The following is a 21,947-nucleotide window of genomic DNA, read 5'->3' as shown; positions in this document are numbered from 1 at the left end:
GCTCAGTCCCACCGCCCGGGAAGACTTGCCGCCGCCGCTGCGCCACCCAGAAGACCACCGCCGGCACACTGCCGGCCCGGCTGCACCATGCGGCACCACCTGGCCGGCACGTGCTCGGCGTGCCCTGCTCCGCGCCCACCCCCCGGCACAGGTGAGAGCTGTGCCGCTCAGGGGGAGCGGAGTGGAGGAGGAGGAGCCACAGGCTTTAACCCACCAGCTGCACGGAGAGACGGACTGCTCACCCCCACCACCCAGGAAGACCTGCCGCGCCGCCCGGAAGACCACTGCCGGCATGCTGCCGGCCTGGCTGTACCACACCTGGCCGGCACGTGCTCGGCACGCCCTGCTCCGCCCCCCTCCTCCGGCGCAGGTGAGAGCTGTTAATCACAGGTCGGTGTGTGTTTTCAAATGGCAACCTGTCTTTTAATGAAGCCCATGGGGAAGTGATGGGGTATGTGCCTGTGATTATCAGGAAGGTTTCCATGGATCCCTCCTCTAAAAACTAGGTGCGTCTTACAGAGCAAAAAATACGGTATATCCTGCCCAAGGAGGCTTACATGGATCTCTTCTCTATTTTCTGTTCACAAGAACACTTTTAGGCTGAATGACTGACCCAAGTCACCCAGTGAGCTTCATGGTTGAATGGAGACTAGAACCTGGATCTCCTGAGTCCCAGCCTAACATCTAACCACCCAATCCTCAGTCCATAATTCAAACTATACTGGTTTGAAAATTTAGGGTCTAAAAATGCATTGTGAATCAAAAACTCTTTTCCATCCTCTGACAAGAAACTGAAGTTGGATAGTTTGCTGTTTGATGCTGAGATAATATTTGAAGTCCTTCGTTATTGTGTGATAGATCTCAACAAGCAAATTTTAAAACTTTAAGTGCTCTTTTGTTTTTACAATGATTCAGCTTGTACAGACAGTTCTGGAGTGCCCCATGCACTGGGAGAGACTTGGAAAACTTCCCAGAGTGGATGCTGCATGCACAAATGTGTTGACAATGACACCATTGCACCTGTGGAGTTCAACTGCTCAGTTAGTTCTGACTTAGAATGCCAGCGCTTTGGAGAAGTAGCTTTAATTATTCCTGATGATCAGTCCTGTTGTCACCAGAAAGTCTGTAGTAAGTACCCTTAAAATACATTTCTTTCCTGGAATGCCCTAGTGTCATTAGTTTACAAACAATTACCCAGCAGAACAAGGCATGGCAGGTTATCAGTCTTGCTTGTTTCTTGCTGGCTTGTTGTAACTGCTGGCATGGCTTCCTTAGTGTGGCTTGTTAACCATGCACAAGCCACCATAAGAACTCATGGCTTGCTTTTAATTTGTTCATAACATAACTATGTATCATCAGGATGCAACATTACAGTGGCTGCACACAGCCCTTTGAAAGTAAGTTTACTTTGGCATAGGAAGCCAAGTAAGTTGAAGCCAAAGTTTTATAAGTATCTTTCCTGTGACACACAACAAATATAATCAAACTGTAGCTACATTTAGCATTGTGCCCCTTTTAATGTTTTCCTTTTTCTTCCTTCTTTTCCGATCTTTCTGCAAAGCTTGTAATCAAAGCCTCTGTGAAACATTTATTCCGGATTGCAAAGGCCTGGAGAAACTAGCAATCTACTACCAACATGATTCCTGCTGTCCTAATTACAGTTGTGGTGGGTATTGACTATATAAATGAAACTATGTGATGGAAAGGTCCATTTATGCTAGGGGTAAACTGCATGGTGCCCAAGGCCACTGGTGTACCCCCAAGGCATCCTAACCTTCCTATTACCTTTTAAATTATCTTTTTGTTTTTAACCAGAAACTGGCATTACTGCGAAATGGTTTCTTTTGGTGTGGAACACTGTGGATTCCAAGGAGTTGGTTAGTGTGTTGGACTCACTCTCAACTTCTGCTTTGTATTCAGTCTTTTGGACAGTCCTTTGCTATGGCAGCCATTTTGTGGTGGTGCCCAGGACAACATTACCAAACATGCTTATAGTCCAAATAAATAGCCAATGCAGCTTTACACCAATAGTGAGCTTCACTATTGTCTTTATATTGACTGAGGTTCAGAAGGTGAGGATCTGGCAAGATCTGAATCAAACATTTTCGGCATAGTTCAAATGGCTTCCTTTCTACAGTTAAAAGAGTTACTGTAATGGAAACTGAATGCAGATACAAGAGCGTCCATCTGTTCAGGCTGAGAGAACAACTAAGCATTTGCTTAGTCCAAGTAGAGGCAAGCAAATGCAAAACACGTACGCTCAGAGCTTCCGCAGCAGCTTTACCTGTACATCCTGGGGCTCACAGATTTTACACATGGCAGGAGAAGTAGAAGTAGTGGTAACAGGGACACACAGAATTTCCATTTCCTGTGCCAGGAAGCAACTGGGATTATACAAAGTATTGCAACCACACCAGAGGCTTTTAATCATATAAGGCAATACATATTTGTTATAAATGAGTAATCAATCAGTCTTGGCAGCTTCTAAACTGGACCTGCACGGCCTGACTTTACTCGTGGGGATCAAACAGAGGTGTTTACTTTTGTGCACTCACCTTGGAAAGACAGTATCTGGCTCAGCTTTTATACCCCAACTCATTCTGCTGTGCCCCACTAATTCTGGTGCATGAGTGAGAGCCACTGCTTACACAACAGGGATTTAACACTTCCTAAAGGAAACGCCAAAGAGAACAGAGATGCTCATGGCTGGATTGGATGAGCTCTGCTGATCTTACCCATTCCAGAAACAAGCAATTGTCTGATGTAAATTTAGTAACATATGCAGGTACAAAGGAAAATGGGTCATGGTTTTGGAATATTTTTCTTCTGGGCAAAAAGGTGACAAACCAAAGATGTTTAATAGTCTTAACTTAACAGTCTTCCTTTGCTTATGGGCATTTTTCAGGGCCCAAAGCTAGATTCATTCTTTATTTCTTAGAAGGAAAGATTAAAGGAATTGTATTGATATGAATGGGGAAGTCCTTGAACCAACATATGGAGAAAACAAATGCTAGACACGTATCGGCAAGGGGCGGCATAGAAATGTTATAATAATAATAATAATAATAATAATAATAATAATAATAATAATAATAATAATACTTTCCAAATTCCACTGTGACATTTCCAGTCTCCTGTCAGATGGCAAAAGCCTGTGTGGCATAGTGGTTGAGCGTAGGTCCTGGGACTTAGAAGATTTGGGTTCTAGTCCCTACTCTGCCATGAAACTCACTGGGTGACTTTGGACCAGTCACTGACTTTCAGCCTAACCTGCCTTACAGGGTTTGTTGTGTGGATGAAATGGAGAAGAGAGAAGAAGATTATGTGAACCACCTTGTGTTCCATGCTACAAAAATGTGGGATATAAATATAATTAATAATGTAGCACATGTAGGATGGAGTTGCATTTTGTTTTATGTGAGCTTTTTTGGGAATCATTGTGGGTGATTATGATAAATTTATGCATAGTTTGATTTCTCTTATGAGACTATTCTGCTTGTTTCAGAATGTGATCCAGCAAAATGTGAGTCCATGGAACAGATTCCTAACTGCCGAGCGGATCAAACCCTTATTGCTGCCCATGTGGAAGGCACATGTTGTGTATCCTATATTTGTGGTATGTTGAATTCTGTTCTTAACAGCAGCCTGAAGATTAATACTGAAAATCAATAACTGAAGTTTCTGGTTTTAACACAGGTAGCGGATTTTATCTTCATTTTTATAGTTGGCATTTAGCCATAGGAAGGGACTGCAGGTGGCGCAGTGGTTTAAACTGCTGTGCTGCTGGGCTGGTAGATCAAAAGGTCGCCGGTTCGAATCTGCACAATGGGGTGAGTTCCTGTTGCTCCGTCCCAGCTCCTGCCAGCCTTGCAGTTCGAAAGCATGCAAATGCAAGTAGAGAAAAAGGTACCACTTCGGTGGGCAGGTAACAGCGCTCCGTTCACTTCGGTGTTCAGTCATGCCAGCTACATGACCACGGAGACTGTCTGCGGACAAACGCTGGCTCCCTCAGCTAGGAAACGAAGATGAGCACCGCCCCTCGAGTCAGACATGACTGGACTTAATGTCAAGGGGAAACCTTTACCTTTAGCCATAGGACAACTATTTCTTTAAACAAGCAAGGAAGAAAAAAAAGCTATTCTCCAGCAAGGGCCCATTTCTGTTCCTTTACAATGATAAGCCTTCAGGGTTGGTATTACAACCTTTATTACAACAATGTTCTTACCTCAGTGGTACTTGTTCTTCTCCCTGCCCACATAGAGAAGAACATGGAGAAGTACTTTTTCTTCTCCCTGCCTTTCCACTTGCCAATGATAAACACTTCCAATTGCCATTGCAGATCTTCCAAAAACAAATGAGAACCCTCCAAATGAAGAGACATAACAGGGAAGGAAATTGTTATGGTTGGCATGGAGTGGTCTAGTCCATGTTAACCCAATCTTACTCGGGCTTAAGAGGAACCAACCTCCATTTTACAATCAGTTGCAACTCTTCCCCCAAAACAGAAGAGCTAGCAGGTGCTACATGATAGATGCTGGCATTGCAATGCAAATGCCCTGACTGAGATCAGTGCCTTCACTTAGCAAACCCACAGAATCTCCTGGGAAATCTCCACCCATGTGCCTTGAACATTTCTCTCCTCTTTTCCCTTTCCAATAAAGGTAAGAGGAGTTTAGCTGTAGTCCTTTATTAAGTAAGCTGGCTTTCTAATACAGAGTAACTAATATGAAAGTAATTAGCAAGGAGCACCCAACAAATTAATGATCCCTCTAAATGCAGAATTACTCCTTGCCCATCATAGAAGTTGATTCCAAACTGAATTCCACAGTAAATTGTGCCTCATTATTGGTCATGCTAATACTGATTTAACAACAGGATTTATTGTAATGTGTTGAGCAAAACCTGCACCTTAATCTATTCCCCTAAGAACACAAAGAGGGCTGCAGAGAAGGCCAGTACAAGAGACCTCAGTGGGATCTTTAGCCAGTTGTTCCCAAGGGAGCAGGAGTGCTTGGGGATGGGGAAGAATGGGTTTGATTTAAGTGGTGGCAGCCAGTACCAGTTGGCTGTGCTGCACCACACCTTACATGTGCAACTGGAATGTTGCAGGTGTCAGTTCATCACAGAAATAAGCCAGGGCATGCGATTGCTCTCCGCAAGCCTTGATTAATTTTGTGACTTGCTTCCTCTGTCTTCCTTGCTCCTTCTGTTCCTTGCATCAGAAGAGGTCATGTAACAGAAGGAATCATCTCCAGATTCCTGCTCGATTTTTAATGGCAAATTACTTTTACCAGCATTACAAGAACTGAGGAGATAGGACATTTCCTAGACATTCCCAGAGAACAGTCAGCAGCAACAATATTCCACATCGCTTTGATCAACTGACTGATGGGCCAGCTGTACTCCTATGGGTACTGCTTGCCCTTGTGTGCATCCCAAAAATGATGGAGTGGCTGCAGATCAGCATCTGTACCAGTACTGGTTCCCACACCTGTCAATAATATGTGCAAGATAGCCAGAGATGATCCATGTTCTCTCAGGCTTGGACAGATCCCTGAAAGACTTCTGAATGCCACCGGCAGTCCTCTGCATCCCACTTGCTTCTAAGCACATCTGCACTGCTGAATGCCCATTTTCCTGAAGGAATGTTTCCCAAATTCTTGAGCTGGCAGACCTACTGCAGGAGGATCCCTACACACTTTCACCAAAAACTGGTGTGGTGTATTGGGAAAGGCCATCTTGATCCAAGAACAGGAGTTCCTCCAGTACCTATATAGTGGCCTCCTAAAGCTGTAACTGGGCATACTCGTAAATGCAAGCCTTCTGAAATGCAATTTCATCATTCACTGTATAAAAAAATTGTGCACTTACAGTAAATATAGATAGGTAAAGAGTTCCGTACACTTTTGTTTTCTAATAATTTAAATTTTACTCTCCTTATATCAGCCTGTGGTATTTGCTCTGATCAAATCCCTGAATGTCAAGAAGGTGAAGTCCTTACTGTGGATGGCAATACTACAGAAAGATGTTGTCCTGCTTACCAGTGTGGTATGTTGACAATTTATTAATGTCTATATTGATTAATTTGCAGTGATTTTCAGTACTATAAATGGCGAATGATGCAGGCTATTCTTAATGGGAATTCTCATTAGTTCCAATGCATACATTTGTAAGGTATCTGTATGAAGAGGATAGAAAATTGTTATGAATTGATAACAAGTGTGTACTATTTACATTTGTAGCATTTTAAATGTGCCTTAATAGTAGAACCTAAACCCGTTAATACAACTTTTAAACATTTTTCATCTAAAGTATATGCAATGGTATGTATTATTTTACTGAACATTTTAGCATTGGTCATCAGTTTCAGCAGTGCATTTCTTGCTGGGACATTTAAACCCATATTTCCTTGCATTTTTAACTTGCAGTTTGCGAAACCTATCGTTGCCCTGAATTTAAGTGTGTATTAGGGATGTCCTTGGTAGAAGTGTGGAGTCCAGAAAAGTGCTGTCCATATCGTACATGTGGTAAATATTCATTTTTATTGTCCTTTCATTAGTATAGACTAATTTATCTGACAATATAAAAGGCACTGTTGGATGGCAAAATCATTGCGATTGTAGTGGTTAAGAAAATAATAAGCTATCAGTAATTGAGCTCTAGAACAGGCCAGTCTGGAGGTGTCTTTTGTAGAGATACATAAGGTTTTGAAATGTTGTTGTTTTCTCTGCAAACAAATCTGGCAAAATATCCACTTCCAGAAATCTTTAGTACAACTCCTAGTTGTATTCTTGGTAAAATATTCTTTATTTTTAAAATGAAGGATCAAAGAGCCACCATATGTAAGTCACTTCTAAGGGGGTTCAGGAGGGTCCTCCAATTCTCAGAAATGATTTCTGGGCAGGTGCCAGGAGCTGCAACAGGGGTAAAAAGGAAGAAAAATTCTGGAAAATTCTCTTGAGTGAATCAAACTCTGTTTACGCTCTTTGGCTAGCAGCCACTATTTTTACTGATGTGTACTATCCAGAGGGCTTCAGTTATGTAAAGGATAAAAAGAATAGATAAATGCATGCATGTATTGGGAGAAAGTGATTTAAAGTGGCCAAGTCTTGGGGAAGAAATCAGATGCAATGGGACTTACATCAGATTCAATAGAACAATTATAGAATGCCTTTCCAATTCCTGTAGAGTTTAATATAATGATAGGAGGTATCGTGGAATTTTATGGAAACCCGGACACTGTCATCTTTCAGTTGTAACCCTGCTGTGTTTTCCAGCTGCTGCTTCTGTGTGTGTGTGTATGTATGTTACCATGGAGAATGCATTAAGGAAGAAATTGTGAAATTACTACACAATGCTCTCTGATTGCCTAGAAGCTGCCCGTGTTATCACCATTTGTATTGTGAATTGGCACTGTGCTTATTTGTATACATTAGAGCATTGCATGGAAATATTACAGGCTCATGTATTTCATGGTCTGACTCTTCACATTTCTGTGTGTGAGGGGTGTGTGTATGTTCCCACTTGAGGATAGTATTTCAGCTATTCAGTGAAGTGAGCTCTAATCAGTTTGTCCTCAAGGTGCCACAAGGCTTTTCTGGGCTTTGGTAAACCTGCATCTTTTGCAAAAATAAATCTGCCAAGTGATTCACAGCATTCACAGAGATGTACAAACAGTTTTCTCAATACTGGTTCTGTCATTTTAGAGTGCACCTGTGACACAATTCCTAAGCCTCAGTGCAAACTGGTAAGGAATAAATCTCACTATATTATGCCCTAAATATCATTCTTGTATAATGAAATGTTCACAGACTTTGATGTCTTTCTTGTTAGACTTTAGTTGTACTTGTCATATATTGGATTCATTGTCATATAGTGTGTTAAAAGAATTATTTGGCATATTCAACCAATATGAGGGTTTTATTTATATTTCACTGAATGTATAATTACTAATTTATTTTAGTGGTAATTTATTACGTTCTATTGTATTTCAGTGTATTTTATTGTGTTGTAAGCCGCCCCGAGGCTTCGGCAAGGGGCAGCATAGAAATGTTATAATAATAATAATAATAATTCTCAGAGCAGCGACTGCCTCCATGAACATGAGTTCCCTACACTGCGAACATTTCATTTAGCAAACATTGACATGAAGAAAATGGCCTGCTTGTCTGGGGTGTATTTCTCCTTGATTACGGTCACAGTCCTCTGCACACTTACCTGGGGACTCACTGAGATGTCTGAGTAAACGTGCATAGGACAGGGCTGCAAGTTTGGTTATTTCTGTGCATGCAAAAGCAAACTGCCTCAAGAGAGATACAACATTGTTACACTGTACAACCAGGCAATGGCTTGACTCCTTTCATTTGTGATCTACGCTTTCTAACATTTAATACTTTTATAAGATCAAATCATTGCAACTGTGATGCCAGCAGATGGTGCTTAGGTAACTCCTGAAAACAGCATGAGGCTATGCATTTATTCCAAAATAAGTCCCAGTGTGTATATGATGGTAGTCTAAAAGCACAATCCTATGGGCTTATTTGGAGTCCCACCTCTGAAGTCCTATGACTGCAGAGCAGGGATCCAAATGTGGATTCCTTTTCCTGTCCCCTCACAATTGGCCTGGAAAGAACCACAGTGGCTGCATTTTCAAGGTTAGAAATCAATCTCAGAGAACTCTAAAGGGAGATGCCAGGGGTACAAAGTAGGGAGGCAGCTGGTGCTGATTATTTATGCTGTATCCAAATGGTACCTTATTTAGATGATAAAAAACAGCTGTTGAGATGAAGTGCAGGGACTGAGATGCAGAGCAATGGGAATTGCTTCTACCATGCCTTGTACCCTGCATGGGATGCATAAAGGCATCCATGTTTTTAAGGGCACTTGTCATAGGATCATGCCCTAAGTGACTTTAACATTGAGCAATAAGATAAAGAATTGCAAATTAGTTTTTTTTCCATCTTTTGTTTTTCATATTGCCATGCTCCTTAGTGTTGAGAGGTGGCACTATAGTTGAGGAATATCAAATCAATATTTGATATTGTGATATAACATTGGTGCTTTTCTTCTTCTATGGGCAGGGAGAGAAAATTATTCTAGATGAACAGTTTCAGAACAGTACGGAAAATGTTTGCCACTGCACTAAGTACAAATGTTGTAAGTAAACCAGATGTTTAGTTGAAAAAAAGTATTAGTTTATGCTGCTCTTTTCTGTGTCACTTTTCCACTTAGAAACATGGAACTCCAGGCAATATGTTTCAAAGATAAAAGATTCAAATCAAGCCAGAACAATTTCATGTACTGTTGCTGCTTCCCTGAAGCATTTTATAAGAGGTTTGAAAGTACCTTCTTTCTTTTTGTAAAGAAGAAGTGCTAACATAATACAGCAGTTTACATGCTCACTAGTGCCCTTTGTGGCTTGTTTGAACCATAGTGAGTTGTGTTGCATGCTAGTGTGTGACTTGCCATGTTGTACAAACCCAGGCACTATGGATTCTGTGAGGATTAAACAACTTCCATAGCTCTTGGCCTGTTTTGGGGTTACATAATGCTTGTGTCCTGCTCATATAACTCGAGTTCTACTCAAAGCTGCCCAGCACAGATTGGTATTCCTCTGAACTCACCGTGGCTTGAACAAGTCATAGTGGGCGGTGGTTATTGTGTGAATCAGCATAATAGCTGTATGATAGTAAAATGAATCATCCCTATTCTTCTAAGGAAACTAATTCTGGGAAAATATTTCACAGTTCAAGCATTGTTCCAAGAGTTCAGAAAGTGAAACTTTTTTAATGGGCCAATCCATCCTTGTGAGCCAACTGATATGAATCAATGTAAACCACTGATGGATATCAGTTGATTCATTTTATTCATCAACAGCTGCATGGTTTTGGTCGAGGTTTAAAAGTATAGATACTCACTTTTCTTTCTTTCTTTGAAATAGAAATTCCCACCACTTTTTGATTACTTAAAATAATTTCACGCACTATATTTTGTGTTCCAGCAAGAGACAAAGTGTGCCTGAACAACGATAGAGGCATTCTGCTTCCTGGACAGTCTGTTGTTGAACACTCACCTGATGGTGTTTGCCACACTTCCTATTGCACAACGATAATCGATCCTGTTACAAAGTACTATCGGATAAATATTTCCACTATAGATTGTGCAGCAAGGTGCAAATCTGTAAGAAGTTCAGAATTAAACTATGAGTTTTTATTGGTAAATTATAAGAACAGTTATAAATAAAACAGTGGATCATTTTACTAAAAATCTGGGAAATCTATTTCCCTTTCATATCTCTATGATGTCTTCTAATAGGGCTTCAGGGTTTGAAAACAGGAGGTAATCGTTATTCAAAACATTTTATGAGAGTAGTTTTATGTTGCTGTGTCTGTTCTACAAAAGTAAGTACTGTGTGATAAAGTAACCTTATATGCTCAGGTAATAGTTGCCTGGATTATCAGGTGTTGGCATCAAGGGTAGGCGTTGATGGACACCTGCCAAGGAGTCACACCCCTGCAGGAGCCACTGAAAAAAGCCCACTGATGTGCTGCTCTTCTTCATTGTTTCAACCTGTTTGTTCACCTGCCTCTTGCTCTGGCCCAAGTGAGACAGTGGTGATGAGGACCAGCGCTTGTCTGCTCCCCTACCAGTTGTCTTCCTGTCCTCTTGCCTCCTAGATTAACAATGGTAAATTTAAATGTGTGTTATAGCCAGCAGTGATATTCTGCATCCTAGCACACTTCTGTTTGTGAAAACCCTGTTTTAAGCCGTGTGTAAGCATGAATCCATGTATCAAACCCTGGAAGTTATTTATGCTTGCCCAAGCCATGGCCTGTGCCCTTTCACAGTTTCATTACTGTCAGTGATCATTTGTGCTAGTTGTTCCACTAGCATGGATGGAAAACTTGTGGTCCTCTGCTTGCACTGGCCTAAAACTCCCATCATCAGTAGCCTGCAGAGTTAATGGTGTTGGATGATGGGTGTTGTATGTGAAAATATTTTGCAAGCCACAAGTTTCCCACCTCTGCGCTAGAAGAAGGTGTTAACAACATCACCTTTGATAGTTTTGCCATTAGGTTGGGTACAGACTAGAATTCTAACATTTTCTAATCCAACATAATGTCATGATGTAAAAAAATCAGGCTTAATTCCAACATTGTGCAACCCTAAACCCAACCCTTCAGAGTATGTCTGAGGGTACAGGGAAAGCTGCAGGGGTGAAAGAAATACATCTTACCAGCAAGTTCTGTTCTACCAGTGGAACAACTCTGTTGAGTTCAAGCCCTGCTGTTGTAATTTTGGTTCTTGATTTACACTATGTTTGAAAAGGTATCTTTGATATTTACAGTACCAAGTGTACGAACCTCCAAAAGATGTAACAACTTGCTGTGGAAAATGCAAGAATGTGTCTTGTGTTCATGCTTTCAGCAATGGAACAGTTTCTCATTTTAAGGTAAACTGGTATTTGCAATTTTCCTTGGCAGAGGGAGGGAGGCGCTAGGACTGAGTTTAGCTTGTACGTCCAACCAAATGACCATGCACTCTAAGGCATTAGTCTTACCTTGGCAATGAATCTGGGTTGCAGTATTAACACTAATATTAATTACGGTGAGCCAGTGTAGCATGCTGGTCAGAGTGCTAGACTGAGGATAGGGGAAATCTGGGTTCTAGTCCACACTTGCCCATGAAGCTCACTGGGCAATTCTGAGCCCGTCACTCACTGTCAGCCTAATCCAGCTCACAGTGTGGTTGTCGGGATAACACGGAGTGAAGAAGGCCTTGAGTTCCTCAAAAGACAAAAAACGCCACGCCAGGGAATGACTCTACAGTTTGCAGTAAGAAATTTGAATAAATTGGAAGGTGTCTAGGCTCTGGAAAAGATGCTGCAGGGCAGTTGTTGTGAGGATGAATTGGAGTAATGCAAGTGGCCTTGAGTTCTTCACAAGAGGAAATAAGATGAGATGTATGTGCAGTATAAGAATAAGACTAAGAATTAGGATGGTTCTGGTAATACAATTTTGCATGCTCCCTCAACGATGGCACTGCTAGTTGTGAGGCTGACATACTTGGAACTTAGTGCAATCCAATACAACCCATTCATTATAAAGGTCCCAGCTGCTCGTATTCATTATGCACCCAATAGCCTGGTAAGAACAAAATAGGTCAAATGTAGCCCACAGGAGGTAGGCGAGTGCTTTATCTAGTGGTCGAAGAGAAAGAAAAGAAGGAAGAATACCTGACCATCCTTCCCACCTTTTCCTCCAACTGCAAATAGTGGGGTGGGAAGATTGACTATAGAACAGAGTAAGATTATGAGGAAAGAATGCAGATATCCAAGTATAACTCTGCGATACGGCTGTTTAGTGGTTGTTTCACAAAAGATTAAATGAGGAGAGAGAAGGAAAACAATGCTTGCAATACTAATTTGCACTGTATGTGGAACTGTAGAAATCACACTGAGGTTGATGATGCTGTGGCTGGAGTAACCAGGAATTAATATAATAGGGGTGCAGCTGGGGCCTAAGGTCCAGGTCCCCACAGCCCAGTGGACCCAAATGACCACCCAGAAAGCAGCAGGCACTATGAGAAGATGCAAGCAGTCCCAGGACCAGCCCATGTGCCAGCATGGGCATGTCAGGACCAGTCAGGGCTGGCTCTACTTGCTGCAGCATGCCCTTCCTATTTTTGTATTAAAATATTTTTCTATTTTTGATTTTCTTATCAACATTTTTTAGTTGAGGGATGGCTGGCCAGCTATATTAATGATTGCTCATTGTATTATTTTTATTTATAAACTAAACAATCCTTTTCTACAATCAAATGGTGCTTATGCCCAAATAAATGTATTTAGCATCAGAGAAGCAGAAGCAAGCTCCATTTTATTCCTGAAGTCCTGAAGATGTTATGATTTAAATAAGTTTAAAATGAGAAATTGCACATCTTCCAAGGAAGATGATTTCAGGCATCCTCCGAAGACAGTATTCTTTTTAAAAATCTGATGTGGCAAAGAAATATTTGGTGTAACAGAATCATGAACGTAGAAGCAGTTGTAAGGCATGGAATAGCTCAGAAGAAAAACAGCTGCTGTGTGCTTCATAACTTAAGCACTATTCATGGCTCTTGAAAGGAGATGGTGATGGTGACTGTTGCACATGAGGTTCAAGGTCTAAAATTACCTAGCTACACCATTGATGAGAATTGCAGAATCTGCATCATTTGCAGATGTATCTGGACATTTTATTTCTCAGGCAAGCACTGCATTGGACACTAGGGAAGGCAGTGACAGAATGATCAGTGTAAACAAGAGAATTTATCTTGATCTGGCATTTTGATGTTCTTGTATTTCTGATTCTGATTTTTCAATGCTCAACTAGCCTGGAAGCATTTGGATTTCAAACTGTGTCAGATATGAGTGCACAAACACACCAGTGGGACCTGTTCTAGTTACAACACCCATCAGTTGCCCACCTTTTAATGAAACAGAGTGTGTGAAGGTCAGTGCCTTATCCATTCTTAACATGATTTGCTTTTCCTGATGACTTTCAGTTATTAAAACTGGAAGCACTACAGGGTTGTTGAAAAAAGGGCCAGAACATAGGGCATGGTTTCCACAGGAATGGGGTACTCTTGAAAACAGCCTTTCCCTGGTGAGAGATCTGTCAGCTGACTGCAACAGTACGTAGTTCACCACTTTGTATGCCTCTGTGCATCCATCATGCCCCTGACTATCACTAGTGAAATGGATTTGATGGCATGGAGACCTCAGATATGATGGCAACAATCCACACAGGCAGTTCAGAACTGAAATGTAGCAGTTAAGAGCGTGGAGCAGAGATGCTCTTGCTCCAGTGATTGGGTTCTAGTTCTCCCTCAGCCATGGAGCCAACTGGGTGATTTTTGGTCAATCACAGACTCTTAGCCCAACCTGTTGTGGGAATAAGACCGAGAGCAGCAGCAGCAGCATGATGTAAGCCACTTTGAAAGAAAAAGGCAGGATATAAATCTAATAAATAAATGATCATAATAAATGATAAAATGACCTCTGCAGTGAGCATTATGACCTCTTGCTTCCAGTATGGTACAGCAGGTATGGTAGTGGGAATACAGCAGGTATGGTAGTGGGAAAATGTATGAGATTATGGACAGAATTATTTGGGAACTTTTCTTTAAGAAGAACAGTTGCAAAGAAATCAGTGAATGACAGCAACATTTATGTCACTCCATAAGTTTAGAGGGGTTGGTGCAGGCAAGGTTCCAGGACATTTATATGTTCCTTTCACCTAGGCTTCCCTGATCTTAATATGCTTCTTACGCTTTTTTTGGATTGAGGTTTGTTTAAAATGAAAATTAGGGTCTTTGTGAGCAAGGGTGGGTTAGAAATAATATAAATAAATAAAAGGCTGTATCAACGCTGATCTGATATTTATGGAAGGTAGAACCTTGCTTGTAATCTTACTCATACTTTAGGTTGCTTAATGTGGTACCTAGGCTCTGTTCCTGTAGTTTAGAGTGCTAGGACCTGGAACTGCCGCTGTATTAGTATTCATTGGGGGTCTGAATTCTATTTGTACTATTCAGGTTGGAGGATATATTGTACCTTTCCTAGAAGGATGCTGCAAAACATGTAAGTGAAACCTCAATATTTATGTATGCATGAGAGGACTTTGAGCACTGGTTTCCTTGAGAAGTGTTCAAACAACTGTAAACACTGATGATGTTGACAGTGAGGATAATAAAATGCATCTAAAACATTCTGACCATAGTTCATTTACAAGGAAATAGTTCCATGTTTGTTTCGAATCACTGCCTGACTAATATGAAACTGAAAATGACTACAGTAATTTGTACCCAAAGGTAATATAATTATTTGTTATTGTAAATAATACTGGAACTGTATTTAACCTTGAGTTAAACTGCCAGGGACTGGATCTTTTGCTGCATTTCTGCCATTCACTATGATTTAGTTATGAAACATTTGCAAAAGATACCAAGTCTAAGACCTAGATAAGAGCAGGTGGAATGCAAAGAGCTGGAAAATTTCTAACACATTATTCATGCATTGAGATTTTAAATATTCATTTAATTTCATAGCCATTGGATTTTAAAAAATGATTTACTATTTATTTTCTTTTGCAGAAATTTTGCAAACATCTTCAGCCATACAAACAGCAGAACCAAACATGCATAAACAAATTAGTGCTGATAAGATAAAGAAGAGATAAAAGGGGGAATCTAGTGCAGGACACAATTCATCAGGAATGTCTATAGTCCAAGCCTCATTAAAATGAATAAGGCCTTTACAAAAGTAGTTGCCATCCAGTTCTTTGCATGCCAAGAAATTATGTATAATCATAAATTTATGGCACATGTGCCTATAATATGAAGTATCTTTTATATCTAGAACTGTACAATTTACATATAAAGGCAAAAGTATCCCTTCAGATACGTAGTTTTACATCTGGAATTGCCAAGTCCTTTGCTAGATCATCTGGTCCCTTGTTTTTTGACATTAATGTTCATTGTTACTTTCAAAAAATAAATAAATTAATGTATCTTTGGAGAGAAAAGAAATCATGAATGGGAAAAACGATCACTGATATTTTGTTTAAACACATTGGTGTCATCTTGGATCATTAACTTTGCCATAAGGTGCAAAGAAGCTGGCCTATTTTTATCTATTCCACATACAGTTACATTTTTATTAAGCCCTGAGTCACATGTTCATATTGAGTTCTCAGTTTTCCTTTTAGGCTGTAGTACTAAACATATTTATCTGAGAGTTAGGTCAATGGGTCTGGCATTGAAATAGGCAGGCATAAATTGGGCTGTACTCCGGATGGGTGAATCTGTCGATTGTACTCTCTCGCACATTCATTTAAAAAGGTTTTTATATTGTTGTTATTTATTGTTGTGAGCCTCCCCGAGGCTTCAGCGAATGGGGCAGCATAGAAGCTTTCTAAATAAATAGATAGATAGATAGATAGATAGATAGATAGATAGATAGATAGTAATAGCTAAACTGAACTGAAATGGAATTCTCACCTTGGGCTGGGAATAGATGTTTATGCTAAGAATAGGTGGAGCTATTCCTAGCATGACTCATGATGTCATGTCCCTTCCAGCTATATAGCTCTTAGAGGATGGGCCTTGCAGAAAAGAAGCTGGCAACCCTAATACCATTGAATACGCAGGATTTCAAACCAGGCTTTTAAAAACAAAACTCTCAAAACCTGAAGACTTGATGGATGAATTTGTCAGTTTCATCCACGTTCATTTTTTTCAAATCTCCTGAATATGGAGAACATTGCCAAGTTTGTAAATTCTTAGCAGAACTAAAATGATAATTTCCTCCACCCCTGTATAGCACATCATGCTACTCTGCATCTGGACCAAAATCTAGCAGAGATGGACAGTTTATGACTTCCCAATGTGTGATGTTTTATACTATATATGAGTGTATTCCAGGACAGCAGGGTAATACTGGCCACATCCAGTAAGCATTTGTTTTGCGAAAGACAAAAAATATATCTGCAGTATCACGGAGCAGGAGAAATTCTAAGTTCTTGAGGACATCAGATGTTAAAAATGTACTTTGGGGTATCTATTATGCATAATGTGTTCAATTTGTAATCTTATTAGGTTCTGGAATATCACTGTTCCCATTCTCTGTTAGCCCAGTCACTCCAAAACCTAGTGCTTACTGTAACACAGGTACATTTTCTTGGAAATCAGTAGGAACATACCAGTCAGAACCATTGTTGATTTCCAGCAATGTACTCCCCCATAATAACAAAATCCAGTTGTAAGATGCTGCATTATAGTATTAACTGCTCACTCTTGATTTTGCTCTTTTCACTTTGCCCTGTATGGGCAGTGCATTGTTGTTAGCCAACAATGTACTGTTGGTAGTAAGCATCTGCATAGTGTTTAGTTGCTGCATGATTTGTTTGCTAATTTCAGTAATTTCCATAGTGCTGTAGGACATAGACACTAATGGCTTTGCTTGTTAAATCTTGCTGTTCAAATAATGATGCAGATGGTATGACATATGTGTCTTATACATAGTGATTAAATATATGAATATCCTCATCTCTTATAAAACTTTGCTAAAATAATAATCTGGTATTAATACATATATAAAGAGGCATACCGCAAACCAGCAATGCTGAGATATGTGGAGCTACATTTCCTTTTTTTGGGAAGCAAGTGGGCGGCATCAATAGGGTTTTCAAGAAAAACTGATATGATCCCAAAATTCAAGGAATAGACCCAATAATTCAAGGGAAAAAAAACTTTCAGGGAATTACTCCCATCCACCTTTGTTTCTCTGATTCATTCCATGGCTGATTTGCTTCTGCTTTTTATGGTTCCATCCAGGTAAACAAAGATTGCTTGCTGCAACATCTGATTGATTAATAATGCTTTAGTTTTTCCGGTTGCCTAAGCAACACAGTAAAAGCAGCAGTTGAGTTCTTTCAAGTCCTCTAAGGGGATGTGGGTCTGCTTGGTATTTCTTCCTCCTTTCCTCTCTGCTGGATCGGTTTCTTTTGGTAGGTTGCATGGGTAATTGCAGTTGAGGATATGATGGTGCTGATGGCCATGATCTGCAACATAAGTCTGTTTACTCAGAAATAGATTCCCCCAGATAATTGGGAGGTATACCCAACTAAACATGCAGAGTCTCAACCTCTGTGACCACTTCCATCCAAAACCCTGCCTTCTCCTTGCCCGCCCTGTATGACTCACCACAATGTGACATCTATCCATGCTGTAAGATTTACAATTTGTTGCATTCTAGCAATATTAAGCATTCAGTGGATTACCAAGATGCGGCAAAGCTTTCATCACAGGTTTCATTCAAACTAAAGACTACTCTGCAATTTGAGAAGTCTCTGTGCAGTGGCATCCTTAGATAATAGACAAGAATAACTAGCAAAGAGAGGATTTTAGCTTGTTGCAGGAGGAAAGGTTTTCCTTTTCCTGCCTTGAGGACAGTTTGAGGAGCTGCTAGACCCAGAACTGTCACTGGAGTCACAAGTGGCTTCAGTGGCTAGGAGCACTTTTTATCAGCTTAGGCTGATTTCCCAACTATGTTCCTATCTGGACAGGCAGAGCCTGGCCACAGTTATCCAGGCTCTGGTAACCTCTGAGTTGGACTATTGCAACTTGCTTTATGTGGGGCTGCCTTTGAAAATGATGCAGAATCTCCAACTCATTTAAAACAGGACAGTGCAGCTATTAATGGGGGCTGGCCCATGAGATCACACCTGTCCTCCTCCAGGTACATTGGCTGCCAGTTGAAGTCTTGACCCAATTCAAAGTGCTTGTTTTAACATTAAAAGCCCTAAATGACTTGGGGCCAGGTTATCTAAGAAAGCCCTTGCCCCATATGTCCCTACCTGACCCTTAAGAGCAACTGTTAAAGTGCTTCTCGGGGAACCAACCCCCAAAGAAGTAAGGGAGTGGCAACTAGGAGAAGGGCCTTTTCAGCTGTGGCACCACATCTCTGGAACATGCTCCTTAGAGAGATGTGCTTGGTGCCATCTCTGACAACTTTTTGGTGCTAAGTGAATTTTTTTTATTCTCTAAATATTTTAATAGTTCATTCTGTGTATTTTTATTTGCTGAGCCAGTTTTAAAATTGTTTATAAATTGCTGCTATGCTTGGTTGTTGTCCTACAGTTGTCTTTCATATTGTTTTAATCTTACAGTAGTTTATGAATATTGTTTTAGTAAGTATTTTATGAATTATATTTATGATTTAATATTTGTAAGCAGTTCAGAGATCTGGGTAGTTTAAATCAATGAGCTTTAGCAAAAGTTACTATTTCTTTCATTTTAATAAGCTGCCACTAAGCAATTTATTCATGATAGTTATTCAGTAGAGAGCATGAACAGTTGTGCCATAATAATATGCATAGTGTATCAGTTAGAATTTGTAAATTATTTGCAGAAACATATTAGGATTACCCCTGAAATGACTAGTAAATGGTAAATGGTGCTGAAGATAATGTGTATTCATTGCAAAGGCAAACATGCCTTTGGTAGTTCTGCGTTCTGTCAGGAGGAAGGCAAGGAAGAGGCAGGCCTGCCAGTAGAAATAGCTGCAGTTTCAGAATCAGCATGTTCGCTTGACTTCAGTGGGACATACTTCTGAATAAATGGCATTCATGTTGTGGGACCATGGCCATTTGCACCATCATTCCCTCAGCCACATTTGGCTGTGCCACAATCCCCAAAGTAGGCTAATTCCTCCCTTCTCTTCCTATATGAGAAAGAGCTGCAGCCTCTGTCTACTCCTACTGCATCCATATGTGCTCTTTGCTTCCTTGCCTCCATCTCTGTTTCACACCTGACCTTCTCTGCCAGCTGTGGATGCTCAGAGGTACTTTGCAGCTCTCCTCTTCACAAAGTCACCCTCAACAAAGAGAGGGGGATGGGAATATGCAAGGAGAGGGTAGAACTCGTTTGCTGTACCGCCCCATGTTGTGCATCCCAATGTAGGGATGTAGAGCAATGGCGGCTTTTGCTTCTGTGGCATTGTGCTATCCCTGGACACCAGGACATGATGTGTAAGGCTCATTGCATTAGGTCTTTACAGCACAATGCTCAATTACTTACACTGAAGATCACCCTGAGTTAATTCATGCGTATTTAGCACTATAAATGTTGATATGTACACCCCACATTGACTTACATATGTAAACAGCATCATAGTTGTATTGGCTTCAGCTGGATTAAGCCACTTTCAGTGTGGTATTCTTACTTCTGGGGTGGGATAGAAAGCTACTTCTTTTCCCCTTGAGAGTTTACTTCAGTTCTTTGGGCTAGACACATTTATACTTATAAGGTTACTTTAACATCAACTGCTTCAAAAGTAGGAGATTGGATTATGGTCCTGAATTCTTACTTGAAATGACAAATACAAAATAACTCCTTAAATATATTTTTTATTCAGTTTTCTGTCTCTTTGGAAAGAGGTTTTTATACTGCTGCCTGACAGTCACTTGGCTGGTACAAGGTCCACTCATTTCAATAGCAACTGAATTAGAATAATCCCTTGTGAATATGTCTTTATCTCCTTGGACATACAGATTCTTTTTGAAAATTCAGTTGCCTTTATAGTGTTTCTGATATTTAGAACATTTTTAAAGGCAGACATATAAGGACTTCAGTAGCTGCTACTTGCTTTTTTATTCTTTGTCAAGGATATGCTTGGCAAATGCTTACAGAGCCTTTTGTGTGTAAAAACTGAGGAGTTGATGTTTTCCACACAATTCATTCTTTGCAGGTAAAGAAGATGGGAAATTCTGTAAAAAGGTGACCGTAAGGATGACAATACGCAAAAATGACTGTCGAAGTAACACACCAGTAAGTAAAGAGACAAAAAACCAAACTGCTGTTTGTACTTTTTTCTGATGAAAGTTTAGCATTATTGCTGCTTGAAAGCCATGCATTGATCGAACACCTATTTATTCAGTTATTTTTGTGCATATTTCCAGGTAAACATTGTTTCCTGTGATGGAAAGTGCCCTTCTGCAAGCATTTACAACTATAATATCAATACATATGCAAGATTCTGCAAATGCTGCAGGGAACTTGGACTGCACAGGCGAAATGTGCAATTATATTGCAGTGGCAACTCAACCTGGGTCAGCTATATGATTCAAGAACCCACAGACTGCTCTTGCCAGTGGTCATGAAGCACAGCTAAAAGAAGTCAGTGCGCTCTGCATCTTTAGATAAATATGAACCAAATATTGTTACCCTCTAGCAGGACAGTTAACAGAAAGTTCAGAACCACCTTACAAATATCACTGTTGGGGTCTGAACCATTCTGCTTACAAAATGAATTTTCAGCAATAATCTTACATTTTTAGAACACAATTCCACAACGATCTGTGCTCGCTTGGAATCCAATTAGTCACTTATGCAAAACAATTGGTCACTTACACAAGAGATGGTGCAAGTGGTCTGCTTATGTGAGCAGTGTAATGTGCGAAGAGAGAACTCACAATACAGTGGGAGTAAGCAATAAACAGGGAAGCAGGCATTTTCAAACTTCCTTGTTTGTGTAAGTTATTCTTTTTTCACATTACATTTTTCAGATTAATAGACAATGTGTTAAATGTATAATAGGCGGCTTGGAAATACCTTGGAAAATGGAATACATTGCTCTTACTGTTCTAGTTCTTGGTGGTCCTGGATGAGGATGTCCCTTCCTCTGTGTATTCAAAGATGTGTACAGCCAGTTCAGTTGGGGTAGACAAGGAATCCCTATCCAGTAACTTTGCCCACGGAATGCTGCTGCGATCCCTCACTGCGTTGGGGCAGATCGAGCTACTTTCAGCCCATAATGCTTTTATTACTGCACTTTTATTACTAGTCCTTTTATTTCTTATCAATTATTGTCCTTAAAAGAAAAAGGTTTGCCAGATGGGGGCCTCATTCTCAATTTGCTAATGTTAAATTCTTGTGGTATGTGCCAACTTCCAAAAGAAATGTGGTTGCCATTCAAAGAGGCCAAGGGACAGTTTCTTCCATACCTCTGAGGAAGTCTGATGGATTCTGTGTCATTTACTCCACCACTTTTAAAAGACTTCTATGTTCAAGTGGTGTAAGGTCCTGAATACATTGCAGTATAAATGTATACGCACTGGATGCATGAGGCAGAAAATTGTCCAAAAGTTATTGAAGGCTATTCAGTATAAAAAACCACAATGCATAAGAAAGAAAATTATATCATTATAGGTGTTCATCAGGGAAATATTTTCAGTGTCAATAACTGTGTATATAAATGTATTCCCTGGTATTAAGTATGATTTAAATATGTTCTATCATATATGAAAGCATATTGGCCATTGTTCAATTTAAATATCAGAAACAGATGCATCTTACATTTATCAAGTGAAATCATAATTGCATTTTATGATAAATATTTTGTCTTC

At 40.2% G+C, this 21,947-nt stretch overlaps 1 protein-coding gene across 1 annotated transcript in view; it reads left to right on the top strand.

Moving 5' to 3' along the window:
- The window catches only part of OTOG (otogelin), a 113,837-nt gene extending 93,135 nt beyond the window's left edge, over nt 1-20,702 (top strand). The window contains exons 41-53 of the mRNA XM_044426092.1: nt 916-1,128; nt 1,562-1,666; nt 3,506-3,616; nt 5,947-6,048; nt 6,429-6,527; nt 7,707-7,747; nt 9,081-9,160; nt 10,005-10,179; nt 11,348-11,452; nt 13,374-13,493; nt 14,578-14,623; nt 20,291-20,370; nt 20,502-20,702. Of these exons, the coding sequence (XP_044282027.1) occupies nt 916-1,128; nt 1,562-1,666; nt 3,506-3,616; nt 5,947-6,048; nt 6,429-6,527; nt 7,707-7,747; nt 9,081-9,160; nt 10,005-10,179; nt 11,348-11,452; nt 13,374-13,493; nt 14,578-14,623; nt 20,291-20,370; nt 20,502-20,702 (1,478 nt within the window). The remainder of the gene's footprint in view (nt 1-915; nt 1,129-1,561; nt 1,667-3,505; nt 3,617-5,946; nt 6,049-6,428; nt 6,528-7,706; nt 7,748-9,080; nt 9,161-10,004; nt 10,180-11,347; nt 11,453-13,373; nt 13,494-14,577; nt 14,624-20,290; nt 20,371-20,501) is intronic.
- Nucleotides 20,703-21,947: the final 1,245 nt, after the last annotated feature.

Source organism: Varanus komodoensis, unplaced genomic scaffold (genome assembly GCF_004798865.1).
Source record: "Varanus komodoensis strain SLA01 unplaced genomic scaffold, ASM479886v1 scaffold16, whole genome shotgun sequence".
NCBI classification, from domain to species: Eukaryota; Metazoa; Chordata; class Lepidosauria; order Squamata; family Varanidae; genus Varanus; species Varanus komodoensis.
Note: the sequence above shows the minus strand (reverse complement) of the source record. Positions and strands in the feature narration are given on the sequence as shown.